Raw genomic sequence first — 27,696 nt, 5'->3', positions numbered from 1 at the left:
GCCACCTGCCAGAGAGGACCATCGTGGACGGTACGTGGAAAAGGAAGAAAGGGAAATTTCCCTCATTACACGTCGTGATTCTGGTTGATAGAGGCTGGAATTATGTCCTAAGGGGCATATGTCTGTATGTCTTAATATCTATATTGTATTTTTTAACTGGTTCTAGGATTAATATATATTCAATGTGAAAAAGAGAAAAAAGAATAAACAAAAGACCCCCAAATGTTTAAAAGGAACAACGCTGGTGTCCTCTAAATCCTCCAAGTCAGAGAAAGACTCTGTTAACATTTGATGAATACACTCTCCATCTTTTTTCTGACACAGAAGCAGATAAAGGTTTTTTAAGTTCCCCTTAAAAATGGCATTCTGCTGTACCTTCTATTTTATAACCTCATTTTTCCCCATTTAATAGATGGGTGGGCAACTTTCCATATTAACAAATATAGATCTATAGTATCATCTTAAGCCACTGGATGGGAGACAGATGTGCAGGTAGTTAAGCAATTCCCCATTGATGGACATTAAGCTACTTCCAATTTTTTGCTCTTTTAAACAACGTTGGGATGAACAGCCTTTTACACACATCTTTGCACACCTGTCCAATTATTATTTACTAAGGACAAATTCTCATTGCTAAAATTACTTGGTCAAAAGATGTGTATACATTTAAATTTGTTGGTAAGTAACACACAACAGGCCTGTAGAAAGACTGCGACCAAACACAGCCCCTCTAGCCATGCCTGAGAGTGGGGGGTCAAGGATATTAACGGCCCTGCCTCTGCTGATACTAAGGAAGCCACCTTCAAGCCCTAACACCGGACGCGGGTACCTCTTGCTTTGTTGTTGATCCTCTTTCTCTGGCTGCTGGAGGTATGAGAAAGCAGAGTGGCCTGCTGGTGGTTGGCGTCCACGGGGCTGGTAGCAATGATGTTATCTTTATACTTGTTCATCAGCGACAGCTTGGCATTGTCGCTTCCTGTATAAGGAAAGGCCAAGGCAGAAACTTTAAGAGAAAAGGCCAAAGAAAGTGAGAGCAAGGAAATCTGCATGAACCAAGTAGATGGGGCTTCACAGAAACTGAAATATGAAAGCTTTAAAGTGAGAGACTGGCAGAGACTGAAATGCTTCTTTTTGATTTCTAGGGGACTACAGAGTTATGAGAGAAGGGGTGAAGAAAGGAAATCCAATTCAACCAATTCTGTATTGATAGGGTCACCACGTGTGGCCGTTTGGTGAGACACAGACCGCAGATTTCTTTCCTTTGGTCAGCACAGAGTTTCACAGAAATTTGAATTTGAGCACATTCAGGCAGAACTTGCCCCCTCTCTTTCATCCCAGTCTGCTCTGTTACCTATTATTGACATCCAGCTCTCTCACATATTTGTGCTATCTGCCTGCTCCCTGAGTCTCTAATCATATGGCTACTTGGTGGGCTTAGCACTATGGCAGGTGCTATGGAATATATGAGATATTGAAGACACATCCCCTAGTCTCAAGGAATGTCTAGACTTTAAATCTTATTAAGACATGCCTAGTCATAGGATCTTCTCTAGATAACAAGCAGAATGGAAACCTCTATGATGTGATTTCAAGCCCCACAGAAAGTCCACATATCATAAGCAATATTCAGTTTCAAAAATGTCTTCTTCAAAGATAAATTGGGCAGTTCCTTGAAGGATCATTGTCTTGGGGTTTTATCTACAGATAGTTGTTATTTATAGAAGTATGAGAGATAGGCTATAAATGAAAAGTACAGTCATTTCCTCTCTGCATTTTACCGACTCTGGTCTTGTTCAGCCACGTTAGATCCAAGTCTCTTCCACCCAGTGTCTCATAGATGGACAAAGCATCTGAGGTCAAACAGTTTGATTGTATTCCTTTATTTTCTCTGAAGAAGTACATCCCTTGTAAAGACCACAGAGGTATGGGCAAGACAACACAACTAAAACACCCCAGGCCAAAGTCTCAGGAGTCATAGAAAAGAAAGATATCTCTGTCCCCTCCACTTCAATAGAAAATTTAATTGCCCGCACAAACATACTATATACAAAAATGTCACACACACACATGTTGATCTTTTCTGCTATATCCTTATTTTCCTGAGGATTCCTCATTATATATGAAAAAGCCTCTAACTCACTCTTCTGTTGGATGTAAAAGTACCTCTACTTCCAGTGCAAAGTGGAAGTGGAGAGGGATCCAATTTACCCTTGTTCTTCTGATTTCGTCTATTAGAAAACAGCTCCCATCATCTCAGGAAAATGCTTACGGTTCTTGCCCACCTGCGAAAGGGCACTGGCACATCCCATTATGTATGACAACCAGCCATGAAATTAGAAAACAGCTGTTCCCTACCCACTCCCTAGTGCCCTGAGACAAGGACCGAGTCACCCACCTGGCGTGAGGTCCATCCCTGCCTTCTCGTTGCAGCCCTGCAGGGAGTCGAGGGTGCGGGTAACCTGGCTGGCGAAGTCCTCCCCTCCGTTCATGCACTCCCTCTGCAGGTGGTGGCGCAGGTCAGTGATGTCGTACTCGTAGCCATCCAGGATGGGTGTCTCCCGGATGCTCAGGGTGCCGCTGGAGTTGTGGCCCTGCACGCGGGCATTGCGCAGACTCTCCCGCCCGTGCCCGCCGATCAGCACAGAAGGAATGTAGTGAATCTCATTGGCAGCCTCAGCGCTGGCACTCTTCTGGGGCTGGGGGACCCGGCGGCGCTTGCACCAGCGCCGGCGAGTGTATAGGATCATCACAAGGCACAAGATGGACAGCAGCAGTGCTATCATGCCACCCTGGGAAGAGAGGGCAGCAGGTGGACGCAGGAAGATGGGTGAGCTCGTCCCACCAAGGGGCCTCACCCCTCCCGCTGTTACCATCCATCACTCACCCATTAATTCATTCATTCACTTAGGTGCAGTAAGCGCTTATAGCAAGCATCACTCAGCAGCAAAGGGACAGTCTGCTGTGATCGGTGATCAGGGTGAAAGAAAAATGGAACTGGGATGATCAGTGCATCATTTCAAGTGATCCATGGTTGCTTCTGGCTTAGCAAACAATTTGAAGAAGAAAGAAGTCTTTGTGATTGTATATATGTGTGTGTGTGTGTGTGCGTGTGCATAATTTCAGCTGCAGAAATAAGAGAGAGGGTTTTTTTAAGGCAGATCTGCTATATGTAAAGCTGGTTTCAGGCCAATTTTTAGCAGTGGGATGGCATCTGGTTTCTTCCTCTTTCATATCTTAAAATCAATCATATATAGATTCTAACTCTGCCTCCACCAACCATCAGCAAGTCCTATAAGTTCGAAACCTCAGATTCTGTATAATGGAGAAGATACCACAGATTCCTCATCTGTATAATGGAAAAGATACCACTTACCCTCACAGGGTGGTGTAAGTACTAAGTTAGGTAACTATGTAACACATCTAATAGATTGTATCACAGGGAGTCAAGGCTGTCAGCCTAACCTTAAATGTCTCCATCAGGGTAATTACCCGAGCAGGAGAAAACCAGAGACCCATCGGAAGAGAAGTTTACATCCATCAGGAACTTACAACCAAGTGTGCAGAGAAATCTCATCATTTGAACATGACTTTTGGGGTCACTGCTGCTTTAGGAGACAGGCTTCTCCCACTCACACAGTCCTGAGTGATGTTCCCATTCTTGCTAAGCTCAAGAGAAGGGACTGAGACCCACGTCGTCCTGGACTCAGGCTGGCAGAGGAGTTTCCTTCTGAACCTTCTGGTGCTCCAAGGCCATCCTCTGAGGCCATTACTTAAAAGCCTGAACACAACTAAGTTGTCCGTCAGAGACGAGGATGCAGTGCTCAGCGAGGCTGAACGCCTCGCCTTAACGTGTGCCCAGGGCAGTGTTTGGAGGGAAGGGCTTACAAGCCCATTGCTGCACAGCACTCAGTGGGCATAAATCTTCCCGTGCACAATCTGTATCCACTCCCTTTATTTTGGTCAATATCCCTCGGAACCTATTTCATTAGGTGGGCGTGTGCCAAATGGCTCTGCTCTCAATCTTGGGCTTCAATCACTGCCGCCCCATCATATAGGCTAGAGGTGAAAACCCTCTATTAATTCCCAGGGGCTCGTCCACACAAGGCTGCGTCAAGATGATTCCCTTGAATATATTAGAGGGGGCTTTTTCCAGTCTCATAATAATTATATCTTAGATTTATAAAGTTCCTCTCCCTGTAAATTTTCCCATTTATCCTCCCTCTCCCCCCATCACTGTGAGCAAAGGAGCACGTGCGCACACACTCACACACACGATGTTGCTGCTTTCCAACAGGCAGCTCAGAGGAGCTGAGACAAGAAGTAACAGAGTCAGCTGTCAAGTGACCTGTCATGTTGGGTGGCTTTTTGGAGACATACACTGGCCTCCAGGTTTTCAAATTTTTCTTTTATCTGCATAACCCTTTCTCCTGGTGAAATCTCTCAAGCAAGTACACAGAAAGCATGAATATGAAGCTGCTCAGGTTACAGTGGGGGTGGGAGTACAGAGCCAAGCATCCTAGGTCCCTGATAAGTGCCACCTCTGCCAACCATGATCCCTCCCTCCTGGCAGCCCTGCAGATGTGCACAGAGAGCCCCTGGGGCACCTCAACAGGGCAGAACTGAGCCTTGCACCCGTTTGCTGAGAATGAGCGTTTGAGTCCAACCCAGTGGTTTTTCGGCAGACCCTTTATCTCAGAGTCAGACCCACTAACTTTCCTTCATCCCAAATTGAAACTGCAACAATAGGTAATTAAGCCACACAGAAAGAATAACTTCCCGAGCAGGGAAGTTGTCAGACATTGAATTAGGCAAGTGAAAGCTCGAGGTAATTTTATTCCCTAAAGAGCTGTAAGGGGGGCATAAAAATCAATCTCCCGGGAATGGTTTAAGCACCATCCTTCTTGCTCGCAGAGAGGTCTTCAGGCGCCCCTTCCACTCTTCCTCTCTGATTCTCCTTTCAGTTGCTCACAACGGGGCTGTGATAAGATCCAGGCCATAGGTTCATGCCCCATATTACACAGGAATAAAGCAACGACAGTGGTCTGTTAATGGGGCTTTTACTTTGTATCAGACATTTGCCCCAAATGCTCTACACTTTTAACTCTGAGAGGTAGGGTCAACTATTTCCCCATTTTACATTTGAAAAGGCTAGGGCACAGAGGCCGAATAACTTGTCCAAGGTCACACAGCAAATGAATCATAGGACTGGAAGGGGGCCAAAATGACTCCTACTCCAGTGGTTAACCTTCTTAACCACTAGGCTGCAGTCACCCTGAGTGAGCTTCGCTCACTGGAGACATATACGCCCTGGCATCTAGCTCATGAATTGTAAGAGGACAGAGTAGGAGAATAGGGGTAATTCCACCTGAATCCATCCTCACCTTTCGAAGGAAAAAGAGAAACTACTCAAAGTGCACATATAGCTGACAAAGAGACACTATCGTAAACAAAGGACCTTGCACCAAGCACCCACTCAAGCGTCCGACTCAAGGTTAGCAGGCAGGGAAAAGACAGCAGGTGCATTTCAAGGTCTCTGTGCTAAAATAAGACTGTGCCTCACACACCACTACATGCATGGAGGATACCATTAGACTCTCAATTTCGTTGAATTTCAACAGAGAAATCTGTGTTCTCTCTCAACTGTGAGATCCAGTGAAAATCTTTATAGACACAGCCCCTCCTCTTCTGAAGAAATGAAGGCCCAGAGAAACTACAAAACTAGACAGTGTAGAACTGGTTCTACACCCAGATCCTCTTCCACTGCTCTTTTCATGGTACTGTTTTGTTAGGTTCATCTAAAGTCCCCTTTACCACGTAGGGGCCTAGACACTCAATTAGCAATATTTTATGCTAATTTAAAAACAATAACAACTCATAGGGAGCTAGAATACAAGTTTTTGTTTGGCTAAGCCAGTTCATTTAGCAGCTCTAGTACTACTTTAGCAAAACATTCCCTCTGCTTAGAGTCACTGACTCCAGATGACCTCAGTTTTTTAATAATCAGTTACCAATAATGAGCTCCAGTCATTAGGTGAAACTCATCACAGGCATATGAAAAAACATTCTCAGGCACTCAAGTTGTGGTATATCTATATATATATAGATATATATATAGTGGTATCTATAACCCAAAATGATGGCAGATGTCACAACACTTTGTTATGACTTACTAGTTGTGGATTATTATCGAAATAATAATATACATAAGTTATATGATATTAATTTGTAATACTATTTAATAATAATAATATGTTGTAATAATAATTTGTAAAATCACTACACACAAATCCCTCTGGACTGCTTATCTGCTCTATCCAGTGAGGAGGGAGTAGGTAGGAGAACTTTATGTACAGAGCCTCCACTATACTGGGAAAAGGCATGGGTGTAGCCACTTTGATAATGTTCCGTCTATGGTGAGGACTCAAATCCAGAGCTCAAATTCGATTGCTTTTGCATTCCTGTGATAAACCATGGTTCTTTGATGTTACCATTATTTTTAACCCTTCTACTTCCATCAGAGATTTTAAGCAGTTTCAGTGAAACTCACAGAGGCTCTAGGATTTTCTTTCAAATAACCTAATGAAACCAAGAGGTGGCAGATGAATGGAAAGAAGCCTAGGCCAAGAAGGGCTAGGAGCTTCCTAATAATCAAGTCAAAAAGAACAAGGCGAGTTCTTGTCTGACAAAAGAAAATTTGTTGGTAAACTTATAGTTACCAAAGGTGAAAGGGGGGAGTGACAAATTAAGAGTTTGGGATTAGCAGATACAAACTACTATATATATATAACAGATAAACAACAAGGTCCTACTGTATAGCACAGGGAATTATATTCAATATCTTATAACAACCTATAATGCAAGAGAATCTGAAATAATATATACGCAACTGAATCACTTTACTACACCTGAAACTAACACAACATTGTAAACCAACTATATTTAATAAAAAAAAAAAAAAGAAAAGAAAGTTTGTTGGGAGGAACAAACTTCCTCTAAGCATTCAACCCCATTCAAATAGACTTCCACCTGGCATGTGAACATGAGCATACTGACAAACGCAGTGGGCAATGTGATCTCCCAGGCTTTACAGAAGTGCACAGGAGTTCTTCCTATACCTACACCTTGCTTTGAGCTTCTGCATTACCCTAGCTGTGTTCAGAGTATGTGCTTCATTTATGTGTTTACTTGAATTTTTATGGCAAAACAAAACAAACAAACAGAAAAACCATTAAGGTACATCTGGACCCAAGTGAGAAGTAACAAAATGCAAACTTTGAACATTAAAAAAATAACACTGACAGCAAGATATGCAATTGTTTTGCTCTTTATTCATCTTTTCATGAGTTTTCTGATTATTCTATTGATTTTCCTCAAAACTGTTAAAATTTTTGTATCCACAAGTATGTTTGGGGTATATGAAATCTCCACATCTATTAATAAGATGCTTGCAAAAAATGGTATTTAAAAATATATTTTTCTTTAAAAAACATCAATAAGGGGCTTCCCTGGTGGCGCAGTGGTTGAGAATCTGCCTGCCAATGCAGGGCACACGGGTTCGAGCCCTGGTCTGGGAAGATCCCACATGCCACGGAGCAACTAGGCCCGTGAGCCACAATTACTGAGCCTGCGCGTCTGGAGCTGGTGCTCCGCAACGGGAGAGGCCGCGATGGTGAGAGGCCCGCGCACGGCGATGAAGAGTGGCCCACACTTGCCGCAACTGGAGAAAGCACTCGCACAGAAACGAAGACCCAACACAGCCATAAATAAAATAAAGTAAAATAAAAAATCAATAAATCATTTCTGCTGGCTTTAATAGAGATCAAACAAATGAAATCAGCTTTTATTTTCTCATGAAACTGACATTTTGGGCACTTACCTGAGAGAGTAGTATGAGGTTTGTCAGATAATTTGCAGATTTTATAATATTTATGTAACAATGTTTTATATAGCACTGATGGTGATTGCTCAGGGATAGAAAGTTCTAGGCAGATTCCCCGTTTATGCTCATCCCAGTCATGCAGGCCAACCACAAGACTGTCTCATTATCTGACCTGTGTATTCATCCTGGGTCTGGGTCATTCCTCACTCCCTTAGCTAACCCTTACTTGTCCTTTAAAGTCAGTTCAGTGACATAACCTCAGCCAATTCTTCCCTATATCACTGAACCACCCATAGAACCTTCCACATAACTAACCAGAAGTACTTTTATCTCTGATTTGCTTGTTGATCTCATCTACTAGATTATAGACTTCATGAGAGCAGAGGATGCTAAGTTCCAGGGTCAATCCTAGTGCCTTCCATGAAGTAGGTGTTCAATAACTGTGGAAGGAAGGGTGGAAAGAAGGGAGGGAGGAAAGGAGGGAGGGCGGGAGGGGGGGAGGAAAAGAGGAAGGGAGGGAGGGAGGGAAGAAGGGGAGGTCAACTTTGAGTATCTCTCAATATGGACATCACCTATGTGCCTGCAAGCAAAGCTTATATGTCAGTTGCTTATGTGACTCATCCATTCAATTCATTACTCAATCATTCAACAGATATTTACTCACTTTAGCGAGGCATTTTTCTTATGGTCACTGTTATGCAGATACTGCAGTGAATAATAAAGGAATAGGTCCTGATCTCATGGGGTTTACATTTGAGTTAGAGAAAATAATCTCTATAATTTGGTTTTTAAAGGTAAACATAGGCACAAAAGGAAGATAAAAACAGATCACAAGGACTGGAAATAGCCTGCCATGACTTCTTTTCTTATAACAGAAGAAACTGTGATAGGTAAAGATATCTGGACTGGAGGTTATATTCTAGGTATAACCTATAACGTCAGGGGCCAGTAAAATCCTTCCATTATCCCAAATCAGTGTCATATGATCGGTAAATCCCAACAAAAAGAATCCATATTTATCAAATTTCACCAAAGTTTAGGGAGTCACCTGGGTTTTGTGAACCCTTGGCAGAGAAGTGGAAAAGCTGAGATTACGATTCCAGCTACCATCTGTCAAGTGGCTGCAGACAATCAATCAGCTCACATTTCAAAGCTTAGCTTTGCCCTAGGAGTAACCAGAAGAGTGACTCTGAGACATAATTAATTATCCCTCAAGGCAACTGGACACACTGAATTCAAATTATATTCCTAAAGGAATTAAATGGTGGTTAAAAGCTAAGAATAAAATAGACGAGTTTGGTGGCCTGTCACCTATTTTTCCCCAATAACAAAGCCCAAAGGTCTAGGGCAAATGCCCTCTCTCACATATGACAGTGATCATTTCTCTCTCTCTCCAGCTTTCAAAGAAGACAGACCAAGAGGAGAAAAACTGTGTAAGCCCAAAAGGCAATGCTGCTCACTTTCTAATCTAGATCCAAATATCCCAGGGGTAGGGAATGGATGAGGTGAATAGTTGATTTTCAAGGTCCCATCCAATCCTACGTTTCTCTGAGCCCAGTGGAAAACTATAGTAAGTTTCTAATAGCATGTAAGTCACCAATAAAATAGCAGAGCTAACCAGAACAACTTTGTGCAAGTTGCACAGCCTCTCTGAACCTACCCCAGGCCTTCATCTATCAAATGAAGTGATTAAAAGAAATGCACTGACTCTCCCAAATTGGAAACTTCCTGATTATAACACTGATGCCTGTCAAACTGGAAATAGCTCTCAACTGGTAAACTAATTATGGAAAAAATATTTGTGAGCTCTTCTTGCCCAGTAATGCCAGAAACTACAGACCAAGGAACTGATCCTTCAGAGGCAGGCTATCAACTCCAGCTAGCCAATGCAGCCCTGATAAGCAGACCCACCCGCTTCCCCAAAGGCACAATAGGCCTTGGAAATCAGAAGATGTCATCAAAATTGTATTAACACATTCTTGACCTTGAGGATCCTTTTACTGCCAGGAGTCCCTGAACTAGAAGAGAAAGCTCCTTGGTTTGCTCCTCTGGCACATTCTCTTTTCTGTGGTGGCTGGTGAATAGAAATCCATTATCCTCTGCCCATCTCCTTCCCAAATGGAAGACAAAAGCTACAGGTTAAGCCTATTAAGTAGTGGGTGCAATTTATAAATTATTAGGAACATTACCTCCCCTTGGGGGTTTGCTGAAGTCTTTAATCGTGTGGAAATGCTTTCCAGTTGCCACAGGCCACCACGTTAATTAAGAGGCTTCAATATTCCTCTGGGGCTTCTGACGTGAATTGCACATCCCACTGGCAGGGGACAGACCTGCCCTGCCTGGTTAGCCTCTCACTGGAGCCTGCTGCCATGAGATGCTTCAGAACCCCAGCCCCACCCTTCTAAGTCCAAATATCCAAAGCACAGGGAAGACATAGGATGTCCCCCCAAGATCTCTCATTAAAATGCCATTTGGGGGGTAAAGATAGGGACCAGGCAACCTTCCATATATAAGCAAGAGAAAAACTCTAAGATCAAGAGCTCCCTAGGTTAGGCAGGTTGACATCAGAGGGCCCTCCCAACCCAAGGAGGCTGTAAGCATGAAGTTCTTCTCAAGAGGAAACTCAACTTTATAGCTTTTAATTTTTTTTTATTTTCCCAGGTCTAAAAGTTTTGATTCTATTAGGTTTTGATCACTGTCTTTCTTCTTTAATCTGGGAAGTTTGTCTTCAACTTCTCTGTGAGGCTTCAGGAGTTTCAGCTAATGAGAGCCTGAAGCTCTGCAGGGAAAGTGGCTAGAGTCTAGCATGCTGGAGCCAGCCTGGGCTATTTCAAGTTGTCCTCTTTCAGGTTCTTTTTATAGAGCTGCTTTTTTAGTTCTTGGGATTTTTCTTACCTCTGAGGCTTGACTTTGCTGTCCCAAAGTAAAAGCAAGGGACTACATTTGTGCATAAGGAGCTCGGAGCTCTCTGATCACTAGTAGCTTGGGGAACCTGCCGTTTGCCTTAATGAGAAGGCTGAGGTCGAGTGGAGCTGGACAAAGCAGGGTGACAGAAGCAGCTTGCCACGGCTGGCTTTTCCGGGCCCAAGGCTACCCTAATGGATCCCCTAATTCCAAAGACTGACCTCGATTGTTGCAGAGTGAGAGAGCCGCGAGGAATCAGGCAACAGAGGCAAAGCTGAGGTCCTCCACTCCCTCTAGATGTAGACTTAGAAAATTTCTGAGAGATGCTGCTGCTTAGTCAGACATTATGGATGGGACCGCAATCAGTGCTATGTTAAGAGGCTGGCCCCACGTGTGACCCATCGTGTGGGTATGTGCATGCATGCACGTGCACAAGTGTGTACATTGTGCATGACAGGCAGGCTGGGAGATAAACGGGTCCACACGGAAGCAAAAGCACGCCAGGTCGCTGTCTCAGCAACCCATGGGCAGAGCTGCGTGAGACAGGCTCCCTCCATGGACCATGTGCACCAGCCCTTCAGAACTTCACAAGCCAAGCATGAAGCCAATAAATAAATATCTCCAGCTGGATAATGCTCCATGCCTATTCTTGGCCACGTTATTTTCCCCCTTTCCTCTTTGTTTTTATGCAGTAGGTGATCTCAATGAAGTAAAATAATAACAATAATCTGCTCCATTAGGACCAAGCATTAAGGGAATTATTGAACAAGTAACAGAAGAGGCAGCTGGCACGGTATATGCTAATGACCATTAGACTTTAACCCTCTTTCTCTCTGAACATAATGGAGTTGTTAAACCCTCTTCCTCCCATCTCCCCAGACGTCAGGTAGCCCAGCCCAAGGGGAGGAGAGGAGGTCTCAGAGACCTAACAGCTCTGTGGGCAGCAAGCAGCTGGCGCTGAGCAAATGAAAAACAACTGAGGGCAGACATTGTGCAAGACCCCTGTGGGGATTCCAATGACCTGTGGAAATTCCAATGACTTCAGATGAAAAAAGTTGGGAATAAAACGGAGAGAGTGTCAAGATGTCAAGATGTCCCTGATTTGGGCACATATTCATCAATATCACTCTCTGAACCAGGTCTTTTTTTTTTTTTCCAAAAGGTCTTTTTTCCTCCCCAGCTAAAAACTGAGATGAACCTTTAAAGGCTGCATAATCCAGGAGATGCCTGCGAGGGGACAGGTAGAAGGCCCTTCACATAGGTGCGGGCCTTGACCGTATTTTTTTCCCACAAACAGAGGTCCAACTTTATCATTATGATTGCCATGAGGTCTGCTGTGGCAGGGTCTAGTCAAGTATTCAGAAGCCCTGCCAGGGTTTTTCTTTCACAGTAGAACCTCCAATGGCACAGTGTCTGTATTGGGAGAGGTGACAATCCTACAGAGCTGATGGTTAGCTTTGCAAAGATTTCAGAGGCTACATATCACTACAAAAGCATTTCTCAGCTCCTATAGCAATCCCATTACATATGCTTAATTCCTCCCCTGAATTCCTGCCTTTTTCTGCAATTCTACACACACACTGCCTTATTCCTATAGTATCGGCACAATGGAGGAGAAATAATAACTACCATTTGTAAAGTATATACCGTGTGCCAAACACAGTGAATGGTGAACTACCATTATCATTTTATTTAATCCTACCAATAAATATAAGCAGTAGGAATTACCATTTCCATTTTTTAGGTAAGGAAACAGGAGATCAGAAGGGCTACATAATTTGCTCAAACCAAGACTCAACCACTGATCTTAACAATGTTGTTTTATGACCTTGTTGAGTAGAAAGGAGCCCACCACTGTAGCCTGGGCTGCAATTCCCCAACTTCCCATATTCTCCAAATTAAGCCCTGGTGGTCTTGCTCCTATATCTAACTCTTAGGGTTATGCAAGTAAGGATTCTTAAATGTCTACACTCAGTACTGTCTTCACTGCCTGCCCCAGATGCCCCCAATCTTCTTCAATTAAACTGAACAGTTAATGTAATCACTGGGTTGACCAAGTGCATAATTTCAAGCAATAATTTAATTGTGCCAAGGGCGGCCAGACTTACTGGGCTGTCGTTTTGACATGGGAAGAGAAAACTTACGGAGATATCTGTTCTTGGGTGGATGTTTTCTAAGTGAAATCAAATGCCTTTAGGGTCAACAGGCACAGACGCTCAACTATCTCCTTGAGAATAGCCTGGCACACTTGCACACAAACTCAGGTCTCTTTGCTGCCTGTAAGCCCTTGTTCTGGGGTCAGAGCCCTAAGAGGAACAGTAGATGTGTTCCATAATATAACAACACATGTAGAAGATAGGCTCGGGAGAAAATGTGGGACTTGAACACTTTCAGGGAAATTAGAACCTGCATCAGTCAGGTCACCCAAAAGACTGCTGGCCAACAGATTTGGAAAAGGTAGGAGAAACCCTGCAGGTCATGTTTTGCATTAGGGCCCTAACAATGATAATGGTCACTCCCAATGCAAGTCATTTAATGCTGATCAAATACAGAGGTTAGCAAAACTCTTATTCATGGCTTTCTGCTCATAAAGCTCTTCTAACTCGTAACTTATTTGACCCACAATGCTAAGGAGAATAATGGGCATCCATGGTCACATCTCTTGTAACATTCCAGCTGTGACTCAATCTTGGCACCAAGTAATATGAATAGAGCTGAAGAATTGTAGCAAAGGAACAGGCAAGGGAATTAAGGACTGGGGGAGATGCTGACCTACGAACACAATTAGTGTTTCACATGCTAAGATTCCCTCCAAGCCCCTCACTCCTTGCCAGCAAGCTTTGTCTGACACCAAAGAGGGGAGGGGGAGGGAAGACTGACGGTCAAGAGTCTCCTCTTGGGCCATACACTAAGTGCTGTGGCTCTTGTTTCTCCTGTTAAAAATTATTACAATTCAATTTTTCTCTGGAACTAATCAAGCTCAAAATCTGGAGAAGAGGCCCTGTTTGTGAAGGCAATCTCCGAGCAAGACACTGACGTTCTCATTAGGGCAGGCTTCATTACACCACCGGTTCCAACATCAGCAGCATGTTGTCTTCAGCTAATTACATTTTCGCTGGCAAAGTCATTGTACAAGTCTTCAAATCCTTCCCATCATTAATTTAAAACACATGCACACACAACAACTCCCTGCCCTGCCTCCTCCCTCGCTGGCCTCCCACCCACCCATCTCTGCATGCTGTCAGCTTTGTTCTTCTGGTTTTCCAGGACTTCTTTCTTGTATTGGGGCTTTGGAGGGGGAGGTGATGAGGTGAAGTAGAGAACCTGTCACCTGTAAGCTTGATTTCTTCACTAGCTGACCACGGCTCACTTTGTTCCCGGCCAGATGCTAGTTATACATCCCAGGACCTTGGATGCAAGCTCAGTGCTTGCCCGCAAAGACGGGCCAGAGCAAAGGGAAGCTGGAAGTTGAACCCAGCTCTGCCCCATCCCAGCCATGGAAGGTGACAAAAGGCCTAACTCTGCTATTGTTTTGATTTACTGATCAACAGCTTGATCACGCAGAAGTGCATCCACAGGTCAGCCTGATCTGGCCAGAGACACTCACATGATACAAAGACAGTCGGGGGTTTGTGCTTCCAAGACAACTGAATGAGGCAGACATCATCCACCCAGCAAATGCATAATCCTGTTCCCGGGGCAGGCATGTTTTCCTGACCCCGTGGAAGTTGTTCCCAGCCAGCCTGCAACATCATTACGACTTAGTGCAGATCATGGCATCCAAGAGGTTTCACTTTTCTACTTTTTAATAGGAGTGATTTAGTTTTTTTTCTATTCTTAACATTCAGTTCAGTTGTAAGGGAGAGAGGGGTAGAGAGAGAACAGGATAGGGTGACAGGGTTGTCTATGCCCATCTCTGCACCTTTGCCCTCTCCCTTCCCCGACAGGTCCTTCCTCACCCTCCTTCTACCTCAGTTCTTCACACCCTTGTAAGTCCCAGCATAAGTTCCTCTCCTTCCTGAAACCTACTTTGATTACTCCAATTCTCAGACATGGCATTCGCTCCCAATTTTTAAAGCATATAAGAGCTTTTCTTAATTAATCTTTAATCCTTGATTCTGCTGTTTCCCATATCATAGCTCTGACTAGACTTGCAGGCAGAGACCATGGTTTAAAAACTTTCTACAGTCCCAGCCTTAGCGGAGGGCCCAGCCCAGAACTGACCCTCTGTAAACAGCTCACTGCTTGATTAATTACAGGGAGGCACATTCAGCTGGCTTGGCAAAGCTGATAAAGCACAAATAGCATGATATCTACACTGTCTGCTCAGAATTAAGGCTTCCATCTGGAAGCCCTCTTTGCTCTTCTCAGCTGGCTCCTTGGCCAACCCTGAGGTGCTCCCTCGGCTGTAGAGCCTCCCAGGAAGGAGTCAGCTACAGTAGGGAGTCTGCTTCCTCACCCCAAGGGAGTGAGGAATGGGAGGTCCACGCTACAGACCCATCAACCAGAGGATATTAGCTGTGTTTTCAGAAAGCGTGATGGCTTCTACCTACCCAACTTCATTCTAGCTTGTATCTTTCTGTACCGTTAGCAAGCCGCTGTGAGATGGCAGAGGGCTCGTTTAAGCTGACAGAGATGCTTTTCTAGTAAAACGAACTGACCTGTGCTTGGATCTGACTGTTCTTACTGTCCTCCACAGAGCTCTGCATGAATAGAGTCTCATCATCAGAGACGTCAAAGACATTTGTTATCACATTTCAAAACACCGGTTTAGCACCTAATTATAGGAAGAACAATATATGTGCTTTACAGAAAGAATAGTGTAAAAAAGTCCCTTTTCTTAGAAACTAAAGCTTTAATTTTTGTTTTTATTAATATAAGCATTATTTGTATTTATGTGTGTATATATATATTTACATTTGTATGTCTAGTTCTGCAGAGTGACTGCAGGTAGGATGGAGAAGTTCTTGTTCACTCCATTCTGTAGTTGGAGAAATTAAATCTGGTTTAGCAAGAGGGCCAAACACCGTCAGGACCAACAATGTGAACAGTTTTCTCTGCCACCGCACCACGACAAACGCGGGCTGTACCCTGGGGAGATCCCACAGGCACACCGAGGGTTTGATGTACTCCCAGCACCAGCTGTCACTCCATTTTTTCTCTCTCTCTGTCAAGAAGCCGCACCAGAATACAAGTTGAGTGAGAATGACCTTATTACAGGTCATTTATAACATTGACTCCACTCTAATGGAAAAAAAGGAAACCAGTCACAAATTTCAGGACTTTACCTATGATTAGTATCAGATTTACTTGGCACACTTTACAATTGATGGGGTCATGGCACTGTGGCTGCAAACTGCAGAGGTATGAACACAGCCACTGAGGACAGGGAAAAAAAAAAAAAAAAAAAGAACAAGATTTTTTATTCCTGGGAGCCTGGCTTTGTCCAGAAGTCTGGGTCAGGGACTGTCGAGTCTTCAGGTCCTGGGAGAGGCCTCTTCATTGTATAACACCAGGTGGTACCACCTTGGTCCTCATGCCATGCCATGTAATACACTCACAGCTGAAGTTCTCACTCTGAAGATCTTTCACAGTGATTTTGCTTAGTGTCAATTAAATCAAATTTTTTTTTTTTTTTTTTCTGTGTTGGGTCTTCGTTTCTGTGCGAGGGCTTTCGCTAGTTGCGGCGAGCAGGGGCCACTCTTCATCGCGGTGCGCGGGCCTCTCACTATAGCGGCCCCTCTTGTTGCGGAGCACAGGCTCCAGACGCGCAGGCTCAGTAGTTGTGGCTCACGGGCCCAGCTGTTCCGCGGCATGTGGGATCCTCCCAGACCAGGGCTCGAACCCATGTCCCCTGCATTGGCAGGCAGATTCTCAACCACTGCGCCACCAGGGAAGCCCCCCAAATTTTAATAGAGAGAGAGAGAGAGAGAGATGGCCTTGTGACCTGGCCAGCTCTGGTGCGTTTGTCAGTCTTCCCTAAGTTCCTTTTCCACGACTATGTGGAGAGGGGAAGAGAGGTGAGGGTTTAGCGGAGAGAAGGGAACCCCAACGACCAGAGAGGAGCCCTGAGCAGAACATTCCACCAAAGGCCTTGCAACACAGAGGAAGCGGCCCTGACTGAGCACTTGGGCCCCAGTCCCAGCAGTGCCACTTACCAATCATTTGGCCCTTTGGCCTCTTTGAGCCTCAGCTTTCTATGGTGGCAGACTTGCTCGGCCTTCCCCACAGGGTCGTCTGTTCATTCCCAGAGTCTCTTTCGGCCAGGCCCTTGGCTGGGATACAGAGATACACGATCCCTCCTAGCTAGGAGATCACACTCAGTGGAGGCAGCCTCCTGCAGGGGTGAGGGCTAGGGCAGGAATATGCACCAGGGAGTGCACTGGCAGGGACCCACCCTAGAAGGAAGGGGCCCAGGGACGCCTCCTAGGCGAAGTCATGGACTAATTTTAAAGAGGCATTAGAAGCGACCCCTCTCAGAGGAGACAAAAGACATTTTACACCAAAAGTATGGCACTAGTGAAATCACAGATGAAATAAATAGCAAGGGAGGTCCAGGAAAGATGACTGAGCTGGTCAGTGCGCCTAGAATGGAGAGTGGACACCAAGGCTTGATGGAAGAGAAGGGTCAGATCATGAGAGGTTCAACATCTTGGAATTTACCCTTCATAGTGAGGAACTACTCGAGGCATTTTACCGGGAAGGTGACATTGTTGAAGCTGGATTTTACTAGGAACAGCCCGGTGGTAGCGAAAGGGGAGTTTTGAGGGGATGGTATCAGAAGGCAGCGTGAACAGGTGGAAAACCCATGCAGCAGTCAGCTGAGAGGTGATGGGAGCCTGTATCAGCGGTGGTGGTGGGGAGGGAAGGAAGAGAGGGATTCTAGAGACTTTCAGAAAATCAGATGAGCAGAGCTTGATGCTGGATTGAATGAGGAGGGAGAGGGAGGAAAGGGGATCTGACCTGGGTAACCATGCTGATGGCCCTTGCACCAAGCGAGGAGAGAACACAAGAAGTGGAGAGGGTGGTGGGGAAGATAGATGATACATTTCATCTGTTCTGTGTTGTTCGGAGTGCACGTGGGACATCCAGACAGATAGATCTGTAAGTCAGAAGCTTGAGGGAGAGAAGCCAGGGCTGGAGAAAGAGACAGATGTAAGGACCAAGGGGGAAAAAACATGATACAAACAAATAATATTCATTCCACAAACACCAACTGGGGATGTTTCTTGTGTGAAGCGTTGTGCTGGTAGCTGTAAGAAATATAAAGATGAATCAGACTCAGACCAGATCCTGCCATTTAGGAACCTAGTAGAGAAGAAAAGACTCATCAAAATACTAACACACTGGATAGAAATAGCTACCAGCCATGAGAGAGGCTCAGAGAAATCTTTCCTGTTGGCCTGGCCATAGGAAACCAAGAAGAAGGCATGGTCTCTGGTTGAGAGATTGGGGAAGGTGGCCAGGGGGAGATGTTTGAGGGAGGATGTAAAAGGTAGGTAGGATTTGAACACATACACAGGGAGAGGAGTGGAGGGTGCAAGGGGACAATGCCATGGCCATGACAGGTACAGGGACACTGAACAGGAGAGTGCAGAAAGGGGGATCCTGGGCTTCCCTGGTGGTGCAGTGGTTGAGAATCCGCCTGCCAATGCAGGGGACACGGGTTCGAGCCCTGATCTGGGAAGATCCCTCATGCCGCGGAGCAACTGGGCCCGTGAGCCACAACTACTGAGCCTGCGCGTCTGGAGCCTGTGCTCTGCAACGAGAGGCCGCAATAGTGAGAGGCCTGCGCACCGCGATGAAGAGTGGCCCCCGCTCGCCGCAACTAGAGAAAGCCCTCACACAGAAACGAAGACACAACACAGCCATAAATAAATAAATAAATAAATAAACAAACAAACAAATAAATAAATAAATAAGAAAGGGGGATCCTGGGCAAAAGAATGAGTAGGAAGACTGAGATCCTTCTGTTCCCAGATAATAAAATGCACTATTTGTGTGGATGATTCATAAGTGAAATAATGGCCTTTCTTCTCTGCAACCCTAGTGAGCTGAAATGATATTTTCTGGGTAAGGCAGCATGTAGCACGAATGCTGGTGAAAAATGTCTGGATGTAGAAATAGCCCTCTGAATGTGCTCACAGAAATAGTTACACAGCCCACTTCCCACTCTAACTTTTTCCATTAGATAAAACTAGGCAAAAATGAACATCAAATCCAAACTTGAGCAAAGAAGCAAAGGAACTCACACAAAGCATGTAGGAGAGGGAAGCGAGGAAGAAGAAAACAGCTGAATGTCCAGTGCCTCAGAGAGGACCTCGCATTCCTGGTTCTTGATGGAAATCTGGCATTGCCTTGTCCTTGTCTCCACAAGAGTGCTGTGCTGAGAACCAGCGGGACCCACCAGGAGGGGAAGGTGCCCTGTAAGTGCCTTCACTGTTAGTCGGCAAGGCAGAGTTCATTATCCTGTCAGGAATTTTCCTTCTAAAATAGACTTTTCCTCCTAACTGCTGTCCTGAGAACAGAGCACACAGGGCAACTGAGGCAGTCAGGTGAGGAAGAAATATAAAACCACTGGCTCGGCTGTGCTTGCCAGGAATCACGCCACCTCTGGCTTCGCTGAAGGCATTTTAGGTAGGAGGATAAACATCCTCTTCTTAGAGCACCCGAAGTCCTCCAGAGGTGATTCCACAGTGCTCTGTGGGACATTTCCCCTTACCAAGTCCCCCAAGCTGGAGGTTGTGGGCCCTTCCTATGACCTGATCCCTCACGTGGTCCCGAGGCCGCTCCGTCCTGGAGCACTTCCTGCCAGCAAAGGTGGGGGCACGTCTAGGGAGACTCCCTGGGGACTGTGAGAAGCAGAGCTGGCTGAGCACAGGGGCCCTGGGCCAGCAGTTCAGCAAAATCTCAGAGTGCCTGCAGAGAGAGCCCAGTGGGCCACAGGCAAGGGCTCACAGCCACCAAACTCCTTCCAACAGATCAGCACCGTGGGAAGTGACAGCTCCCTCCCAGGGCAGAACTGCCACCATCAACCCAACCTATAGGCACAGAAGCCCATCCTTTTCCCCACAGACCATCATCTCATGCTCATAAATGGAAAAAAGAAGAGCAGAGTTGCTGAAGGGGATGGAATCAAGTTTCTCGATATACTACCCTGAGGTCTGTTTTAACCTGGGATTGCTAGTGTCCCATCCGTCCTTCATTGTCATATTCCTAGGAAGTGAGATCTGGAGGCATCTTGAAGGGCATCTAGGCTGGGATTCCCGAGGCAGAGTCCACACAGCCCATCCAGTGCTCCTGGTGGATGGCATGCTAATGGCTGGTCAAAGTATGAAACATTTTTATTTATTTCATAAAATTTTATCTTTCCTAACCTATATTGAAATAATTAACTATTACTTCAAACCTATGATTTTGTTGGCATTTTCATCTGAGATAAAGCTAAAATAACTTCAAACTGAAAAAGACAGTCAATTTAAATAAAAATATTCTGAAAACACTAACACAGATTGTATAAAAATTTGGCAAAAACCCTGAATGCCTAAAGTTTTGAAAACATTCATATACAGATAAGAAAATTGCCGTTCAGGACGGTGAAGGAGCTTGCCTAAGGTTTCACAGACTCTTCTGGGGAAAAGGACTATAGTGAACGCCTCCTGACTTCTAATTCAGTGGTCTTATCCAACATGAGGCTGCTCGTCGCCTCGACCGAGCTTTAATCACTGTTGAGGAGAGAAAAAGGAAATACAGTCTGTATGAGTACAGCTGGGCTCTCAGCCTGCGCCACTCTGCCATGGAAGCCCTGGCTGGGACATGTGGATGCTGCCCCATCCCAACTCCAGGTGGAGTCACAGGAAGGCGACCGTGACCTGGAGAGGCTGGAGGCCTTAGAGGCCGGGGCTGCTCTCGCTGATGAGCAGAGCATTGAGGCGAGTGGGGCTGGGGACTGACACAGCCAGCGGAAAGCCTGAGGATGGTGACCTGGATGTATACACTCCATGAAATTTCGGGAATAAACAGAGAATCAAAGAGAGATGCTTTAACATCACTGCTGGGATGCAGAGCATGTCTGAGTTTGTTCTGTGTGGCAACTTACCTCACTCTGTAATAATGTGTCTAAGGCCCACAAATGCCAAATCCTGACATGTTCACTCATAAATCCAAAATACTTTTGTGTCTTAATCCCAAAGCCTTCCATCTTTTTCCTCAGACAAGAGAGAAGAAGGGAGAAAACAAAAGGTTGAATCCTTTAATAAACATTTGGTATCAGATCTCCTGTAGGGATCTTATATAGCTCTGCCTTCTTTATGGTGTTGGAGCAGCAGAAGTCACCTTAGGTTCACGTTAAGCAAACTGTGGGATTGGGAGCCAGAGCCCAGAAGGCTCCGGATACTGTTCCATGAAGCACTTGTACTGTCAGGCACAGTCCAATGTATCAACAGAGCATCTGATTCATCCCAAGTTAGAAGGCTCCTTGACTCATCTCTGTTGCTATTTATGGACGTCAGCAGCAGTGATAGAGGTGTCAGGAGAATTCATAAATAGCAGGGCAGTATTAAGAGGCTCCCAACCTCCCCGGATGTACCGTGGGGGCCCCTATGCAACATTGAGGAGGGCTCCTGACATCAGCCTCTCACGTAGGCAAGACTTTGAATAAACTTGAGCAGATACTTGAAAGAGTCACAGCTGATTTTATGAGGAGAGGTCTTAAAATGCTTTGTCCACCCTCAGCCTCCTCAGCAAGGCAGAAAGCCACCACCAACTCGTAAAGTCCTTCCGTATCACCAACTTGATGGTGATGTGTCTGGAAGCACAATTCTACTTCCATGCCCGCATGTACATTTACATCAGGTATTTTGCTTTAAGGAGATATTCTAACATGAACAGGCATTTCATATAAGTCTACTGTGTATGGCAAAGTTGAAACCAACCAGGAGGCACAGGGAAGAGAAGACAGCATGTTTGCTAATCGGTATCCTGTTTATATTTCTTTTGTCAAGTCTAAGCACATTTTTGTTTTCATCAACTTTTGTCTTCACTAAACCCATTAATACCTCTCAAGAGAGGTTAATGTGAGTGCATTTCACCTGAACTTGTAAACACCATATGCCTTGAATTTTAGCAAGAACAGTCTTTATCAGTGCCTTCCTTAAGTGACAATTATAATCAATCTATGGGAGTCTAACAAAAACTAGCAAACTATTATCTTTTACACTGCAAATAGAACCCTATAACTTCTACCGAGTTGTTAGAGTCTAGTCTCTGTTTGGGCTCTGTAGACAAAATGAGGAGAATGTACTAGATCAGGGTCACTAAACTATGGCCTCTAGGCCAAATGTGGCCCACTGTCTGTTTTTATAAATAAAGTTTTATGGAACACAGCCACAACCATGCATTCATATACTGTGTATGGCTTCTTTGGCACTATAATGGCAAGAGTTAGATAGTTGCAACAAAGTTTAAATGGCCTGCAAAGCTGAAAATGTTTACCATTTGGCCCTTTACAGATCCTTGGCCTAATCTCCTGCCATTGTCCATGCTAGAGGTCTCTCTGTGGGCCCAGCTAGCTCTATCTACTCTACCTAAATCTAGTTTGTCTCCAACCAAGGCCTATGGGTGTGGGTTTGAGGTCATATTTAAGGACAAACTTCAGGTCTGTGAGAGAATCCCAAAGCTTTAGGGAGGGGCAGAAGGTGAGGGAAGACAGCATGATCTGGAGGAAAGATAACAGCATTAAGAATAAGAATCTCTGAGTTTTTCCACCAATGCTGACCCTGAATATTGCCCATCATTATATGCCTTCTTTTTTCTCTTGTGAATGTAATAACAATCTTTGCATCTGTGGATACCTGGGCAGAAAAGGAATTCCCATAATGACGTCATTTGGTTTGATGAAAAAAATAAATAAATTAATGAAGTTCTTCCAGGGAAGTTTGGAGCTGAGATTACCATCCTAAACCACAGGATAGCTGCTAGGAAACCCTGTAAACAATAAAAGTGACTTAACAATGCCCAGGATGTCCATGACCACATCCCAGCTTTGTAATGGGCACCTTCTGTGGCCCTGATGTCCCTAATTGCCTCAGTCTTCTCCCTGAGCAAAACCCCTCTAGGACTCCTGTAAGACGTTGCTATGATCCCACCTGCTTTCCTGGCTCCCTAAGGTAGCGGGCCCCTGGGTAACACATTGCACACAGAAATTGTTACATCCAGCTTACATGGCACCCCAAGAGTTTACCTAGGCAATATTTACTAGGCACCTCCCACGGGCCAGGCACTGTAGGAAGTGCTTAATAAGAATCACCTCATTTAATCAGCATAACAGCCCTATGAGGTAGAATCTATTATCATTCCCATTTTACAGATAAGAAAAGTGAGTTTAGAGAGACTGAGCAATTTTTCCAAAGCCACTAGAAAGTCTAGTAAGTGGCTGAATGAGGATTTAATTTGGTCTCTCTGATAGCAAAGCCACTGCTATAAACTACCATAGCTAGACCACAGAACTAAAGTACTATACCATAGAACTTATAGTCTTCAGTGGCTTCTTGGCTTCTCAGTGACCTCTGCTCAGATCCAACCCCAGGCTTCTGTAATGCTTGATCTTGTTGCCCAGTCTAGCTCTTCACTTTTTGAAGTGACTCAGAGACTCCACCATGACAGTATCTTGCCAATTCTCTATGTGCCCTCCTAACCTTCATCAACCAAAGGGTTTCTGCTGTGCTAGTCAAAAGAAGCACATTTGTTCCACAGCCTACAAAACTGGAGAAGCCAGCCAACCCTCATGCCACCAAGCTGCAGTCTTACAGCAGAGTGAAGTCTGAAGTCAGATATACTTGCCTGGAATCCTGGCTCCACCTATGTGAAATTCGGTCTGTGATTTACTTTCTCTACGTCTCAGTGTTCACATCCGAAAAATGGGAGATTTAATACTATTTCACAAAGCTGCTATGGAAATTGATTGATACTATTCATGAAAATAATCCCATACGTTGTCTGGGACACAGTGAGTAAAGGGATAGCTTCATTACTATGAATATTACCAGCTCTTAATATTGATTTAAACCCCACAGAGATTATGACTCTTTATTTCAAAAAGATCTTCAGGGATTTTTGGAACTAAGTACTTGAAAGTAAATTGTTGGCATCTATATCAAGTGAGCTAAATTGCTGAACAGGATATTACATCAAGTTGTTAAAAGACATTAGCATCCTCGTGAAAATTTGGCCTCTTAGCTATTTTCCTTGCTGTTTGGAGAAATGGGGGTAACTGAAGGCCTCTATGAGCTTCAGGAAAGAAGAATAGAATTGTAAAGAGGACGTAAAGAATGGAATGGAACAGGGGACCACTTGACACTCAGTTCTGCCAAAGGCCATCCTCAAACGTTAAGTGTTAATAATATGACTGAATGTTCCTTGAAAGCAGAATCTTGTCTTATTAGTTTTCTATCTCCTTAATAGTTAAAAAAGTACCTGAAGCCTGACATATCATTGAATGAAAGAATCAATAACTAAATGAATGAATGAGTCAATGATTTTTTAAAATCAATGATAGGTCAATAATGTTTTTAAAATGCTCTTTTGGTTTCTAGAAATTTACTGCAAAAGTGTGAAAGTATGTATATGAAGACGCCTAACTTTACTGTTACATGACTTTCACAATTTTAGAGTTCGAAGTCCTCAACTTCCCTCCTCCCTTCTCTGCCAATAAACCCCCTGCCAGCTGTGAGGCAGAGTGGCTGCAGCCAAGGTTAGTAGGTGGGGTCAGCTGAGCTGAACAGATTCTCAAATTTTGGGGTTAGCTTCCTGGTGTAGCCACAGAAAGATCTGCATGCCACCTTGGTTGTGGGTCCTAGTGTTCAAAGAGTTATCGGCTTTGAAGTAACAATGGGGACACATGTCAGATGAGTCTCAGCAGACAAAAGGTGACAAAACAACAAAAGCTGGTAAAAGGACATGTAATAAATATATCTTGGGTGCTCACTATGGGCCAGGATATGAGCTGGTTGCTTCTTAGAGTATATAGACTCTGACAACTGCCTCAATTCAAATCCTGGCTCTGCACCTTTAGGGTTGTTTGACTTCAGGTAAGTTTCTAAGCTTGTCTGGCCCTCAGTCCCTTCGTTTGTGAAATGAGATAATAACAAACTCTACCTCATGCTGTTGTGATACGAATAAAAAATAAGCTAGTGTATATTGAAAGTACTTAGATAGTAAGTACATAGTAAGTGCAAAATTAAGACTGTGATGATGATGTGATGGTGGTGATGAAATCTTTCGATCCTCCTAACACCTCTACAAGTTAGATTGTAGTTGCCCACTGTATTAAACAAGTGAATCATGGACTCATGACTTATCAGCCTCTACTAAAGGAAGTGGTTCCAAGCTGTGCCTGGAGCAGGAGTGACCATTTTCTGTGTCACCTAAGCCAACCTCCCCATAACTATAGCCAACGGAAGAAGGCTGGTTAAGTTTACATCTACCTATGGGATAATTTGATAGGAAAGTCTCTGAACATACAGGAACTATAGTAACTAGTGAGGTCCATCTGCTTGTTTCCCTGCATTAGGAAAAGGGTGGGGGGAAGTAGGGAAGCTGGCAGCCGCAGGAACAAAACTGGAAACGTTGTAAAGCTGAGAGCAGTCAGGTGAGGTCATAAGTGAGGTGACTTGATGAGTGAATGGATAGTACAAACATTTTATAAAAGTGTCAAAATGGGGAAAACATTTACAGAGTAGACTGGACAAAGTTTCTCATTATGGCAACAAAAGTAACAGAAACAGGTGCAAAAAGCTAAACCACAAAGGGCTGAGGCTGGGGGCTGACAAGATGACTTGGATCCTGCACAACCTACCTGTTCCAGGCTTCATGAAATTCTGCTTTTTAGGTTTTTTTTTAAATCAGAGGATTTCTGTCTCCCTTACCTCCATATAAATTTCTATAGTAAACCTCCATTACAAAGAAGGTCTGAGTAGATCTCCATTCTTTAAAGCTAAAAAGCCTAACCAATGCATTCATCTCACAGATGAGGTAATGAAGCTTCCCAAAAGGACAGCAGATTACATAAAGTGGTAAAGCCAGATCTGAAGACCACCTTCCAACTAAATGCAGTGTTTCCTTCCACTACACCCCAGTTCCCACTCTACAGGAATAGGGGAGGGCAGCCAGCAAGATGGAATAGCTGATCAATTGAAATGGCTAATGGATTCACATGTACCTGCACCTAATGCGTGTCGACAAGAGATGCACAGCCAAACCACGGCGCCGGATGGGGGAGGTTTGCAAGCCAACTCTCCCTCAGTACTTGGAATAGCCCTCAAATGGACCCTGGCATCTCCAGTCTGTTGCACATCAGACAGTCAGAGACAACCCAAGAAAAAAGGGGTTTTGTTTTTAGGGGTCTTGCTATTTTAGGAACTGCCCACCCTTTTCCTCATGGAAGGCCAAGAACACAAAGATGGCTTTGGTAGGTGAACAGTATGGCCAATAGGTCAATCTAGTCCCATGATGGATGGCTTGAGTTCCTAGATAAGCTCCTTGGACTGAATCAGGACCTGTCTTTCTGTACCTTCCAATTTATTACTCCAGTTCTGTCCTTTGTGGTAACACAAGATGTCTTAACGCCTCCATTTGTTTCTTACAGATCAGAAGGACTAGCCCTGATAAACTAGGGTATCCTCTCTCCAACTAAACAAATAATACCAATTGACAATAAAGATGCAAAAGTGATCCTGATGAATGAATCTGCTAGCAAATGTTTTGGAACAGATTTGTTGAAGGTAAAAGGTACTGAAAGAAAAAGCATCTAGCCCTCTCTCCTATGCCCACGTAACGCCTAATAAGTACCTGACAGTCTTGGTGGCACATAGCAATGACCATGCTTAGAACTGCTCTCCTCTGCCCTAGAAATGGCTGAGCTTTAGAAGTGAAATGAAGACAGCTTCAAGCAAGTAATATGTGACGCTTCGGCAGGTGAACTGAACTTGAGTAAGGATACTCAAGAGCAAGGATGGGTCCTCGGGCACAAAGTTGTCTGCAGTCCTGGAAACACAATCTTAGGGTACCCCATACGTGTGTTCTGTGGGCTTTGTACTAACTCAGCCCCAAGTGTGACCTCCCCAGAATGGAACATCCTGAACCTTGTTTCCTACATTTTTTCTCCCCAAAGAAAACTATGTGCCACCTGGGGCTCACCTGGGGCTCCCCTGGGGCTCCCAGAAATGAGGAGCCTGGGGACCCCTGAGGAACCAGCAGTTGGAGGCCACAGGAACCTGCAGACACTGGCCAATGGGCTCCACACAGCTGGGGCTAGTGGTCCTGAGTAGCACCCAGGCTTGATTGATGGGTTCTCTTCATAAAACTCTCAGGGGGATAGACAAATGCTCAAAGATTATTTTTTTCCTCAATTGTGAATTGTGCCTAAGAAGGCTGAACTACAAAAGATATTATCTACCAATGGGAGTTATCACTAATATATGTATATATATTACATATATTAGTTATCACTAATATATATACATACATATCAAACTGAAGCATTTTTGAAAGGCTGCTTGCTGTGAAAAATATACTTAACCAACCCATATGCATACAGGAAGTCTATTAACACTGCCATCTTTAATTACAAAGATGAAATAAGTAGATAATCCATTAAAATTATATTATGCACCATTAAATTCTTTTGTGTACTTTAAGAAGAAAAATGTAGATCACATGGTAAATTAGCAAAAGTACAATATGGAAATTTAAATCCACACAGAGTCTGACTATCTAATGTAAAGTCATATTAAAACTTGATCTTCAATGGAGTAAACAATTTGCTTATAACTGAAGAATTCCTTGACTTCTGGTTTAAGCTCACATAGCAATTTTCATTTGATGATTTTGCTTTCACTTGTTCAAGAGTTTGCAAA

At 44.3% G+C, this 27,696-nt stretch overlaps 1 protein-coding gene across 1 annotated transcript in view; it reads right to left on the bottom strand.

The window, feature by feature from the left end:
- ASTN1 (astrotactin 1) overlaps nucleotides 1-27,696 on the bottom strand; it is a 318,570-nt gene that overhangs the window by 163,729 nt on the left and 127,145 nt on the right. Inside the window, exons 3-4 of the mRNA XM_061183080.1 lie at nucleotides 2,396-2,789; nucleotides 830-976 (exon numbers count right to left, since the gene is read on the bottom strand). Coding sequence (XP_061039063.1) covers nucleotides 830-976; nucleotides 2,396-2,789 — 541 coding nt within the window. The remainder of the gene's footprint in view (nucleotides 1-829; nucleotides 977-2,395; nucleotides 2,790-27,696) is intronic.

This window comes from Eubalaena glacialis, chromosome 3 (assembly GCF_028564815.1).
Source record: "Eubalaena glacialis isolate mEubGla1 chromosome 3, mEubGla1.1.hap2.+ XY, whole genome shotgun sequence".
NCBI lineage: Eukaryota > Metazoa > Chordata > Mammalia > Artiodactyla > Balaenidae > Eubalaena > Eubalaena glacialis.
The sequence above is the reverse complement of the archived record's forward strand: the minus strand, read 5'-3'. Positions and strand labels throughout refer to the sequence as shown.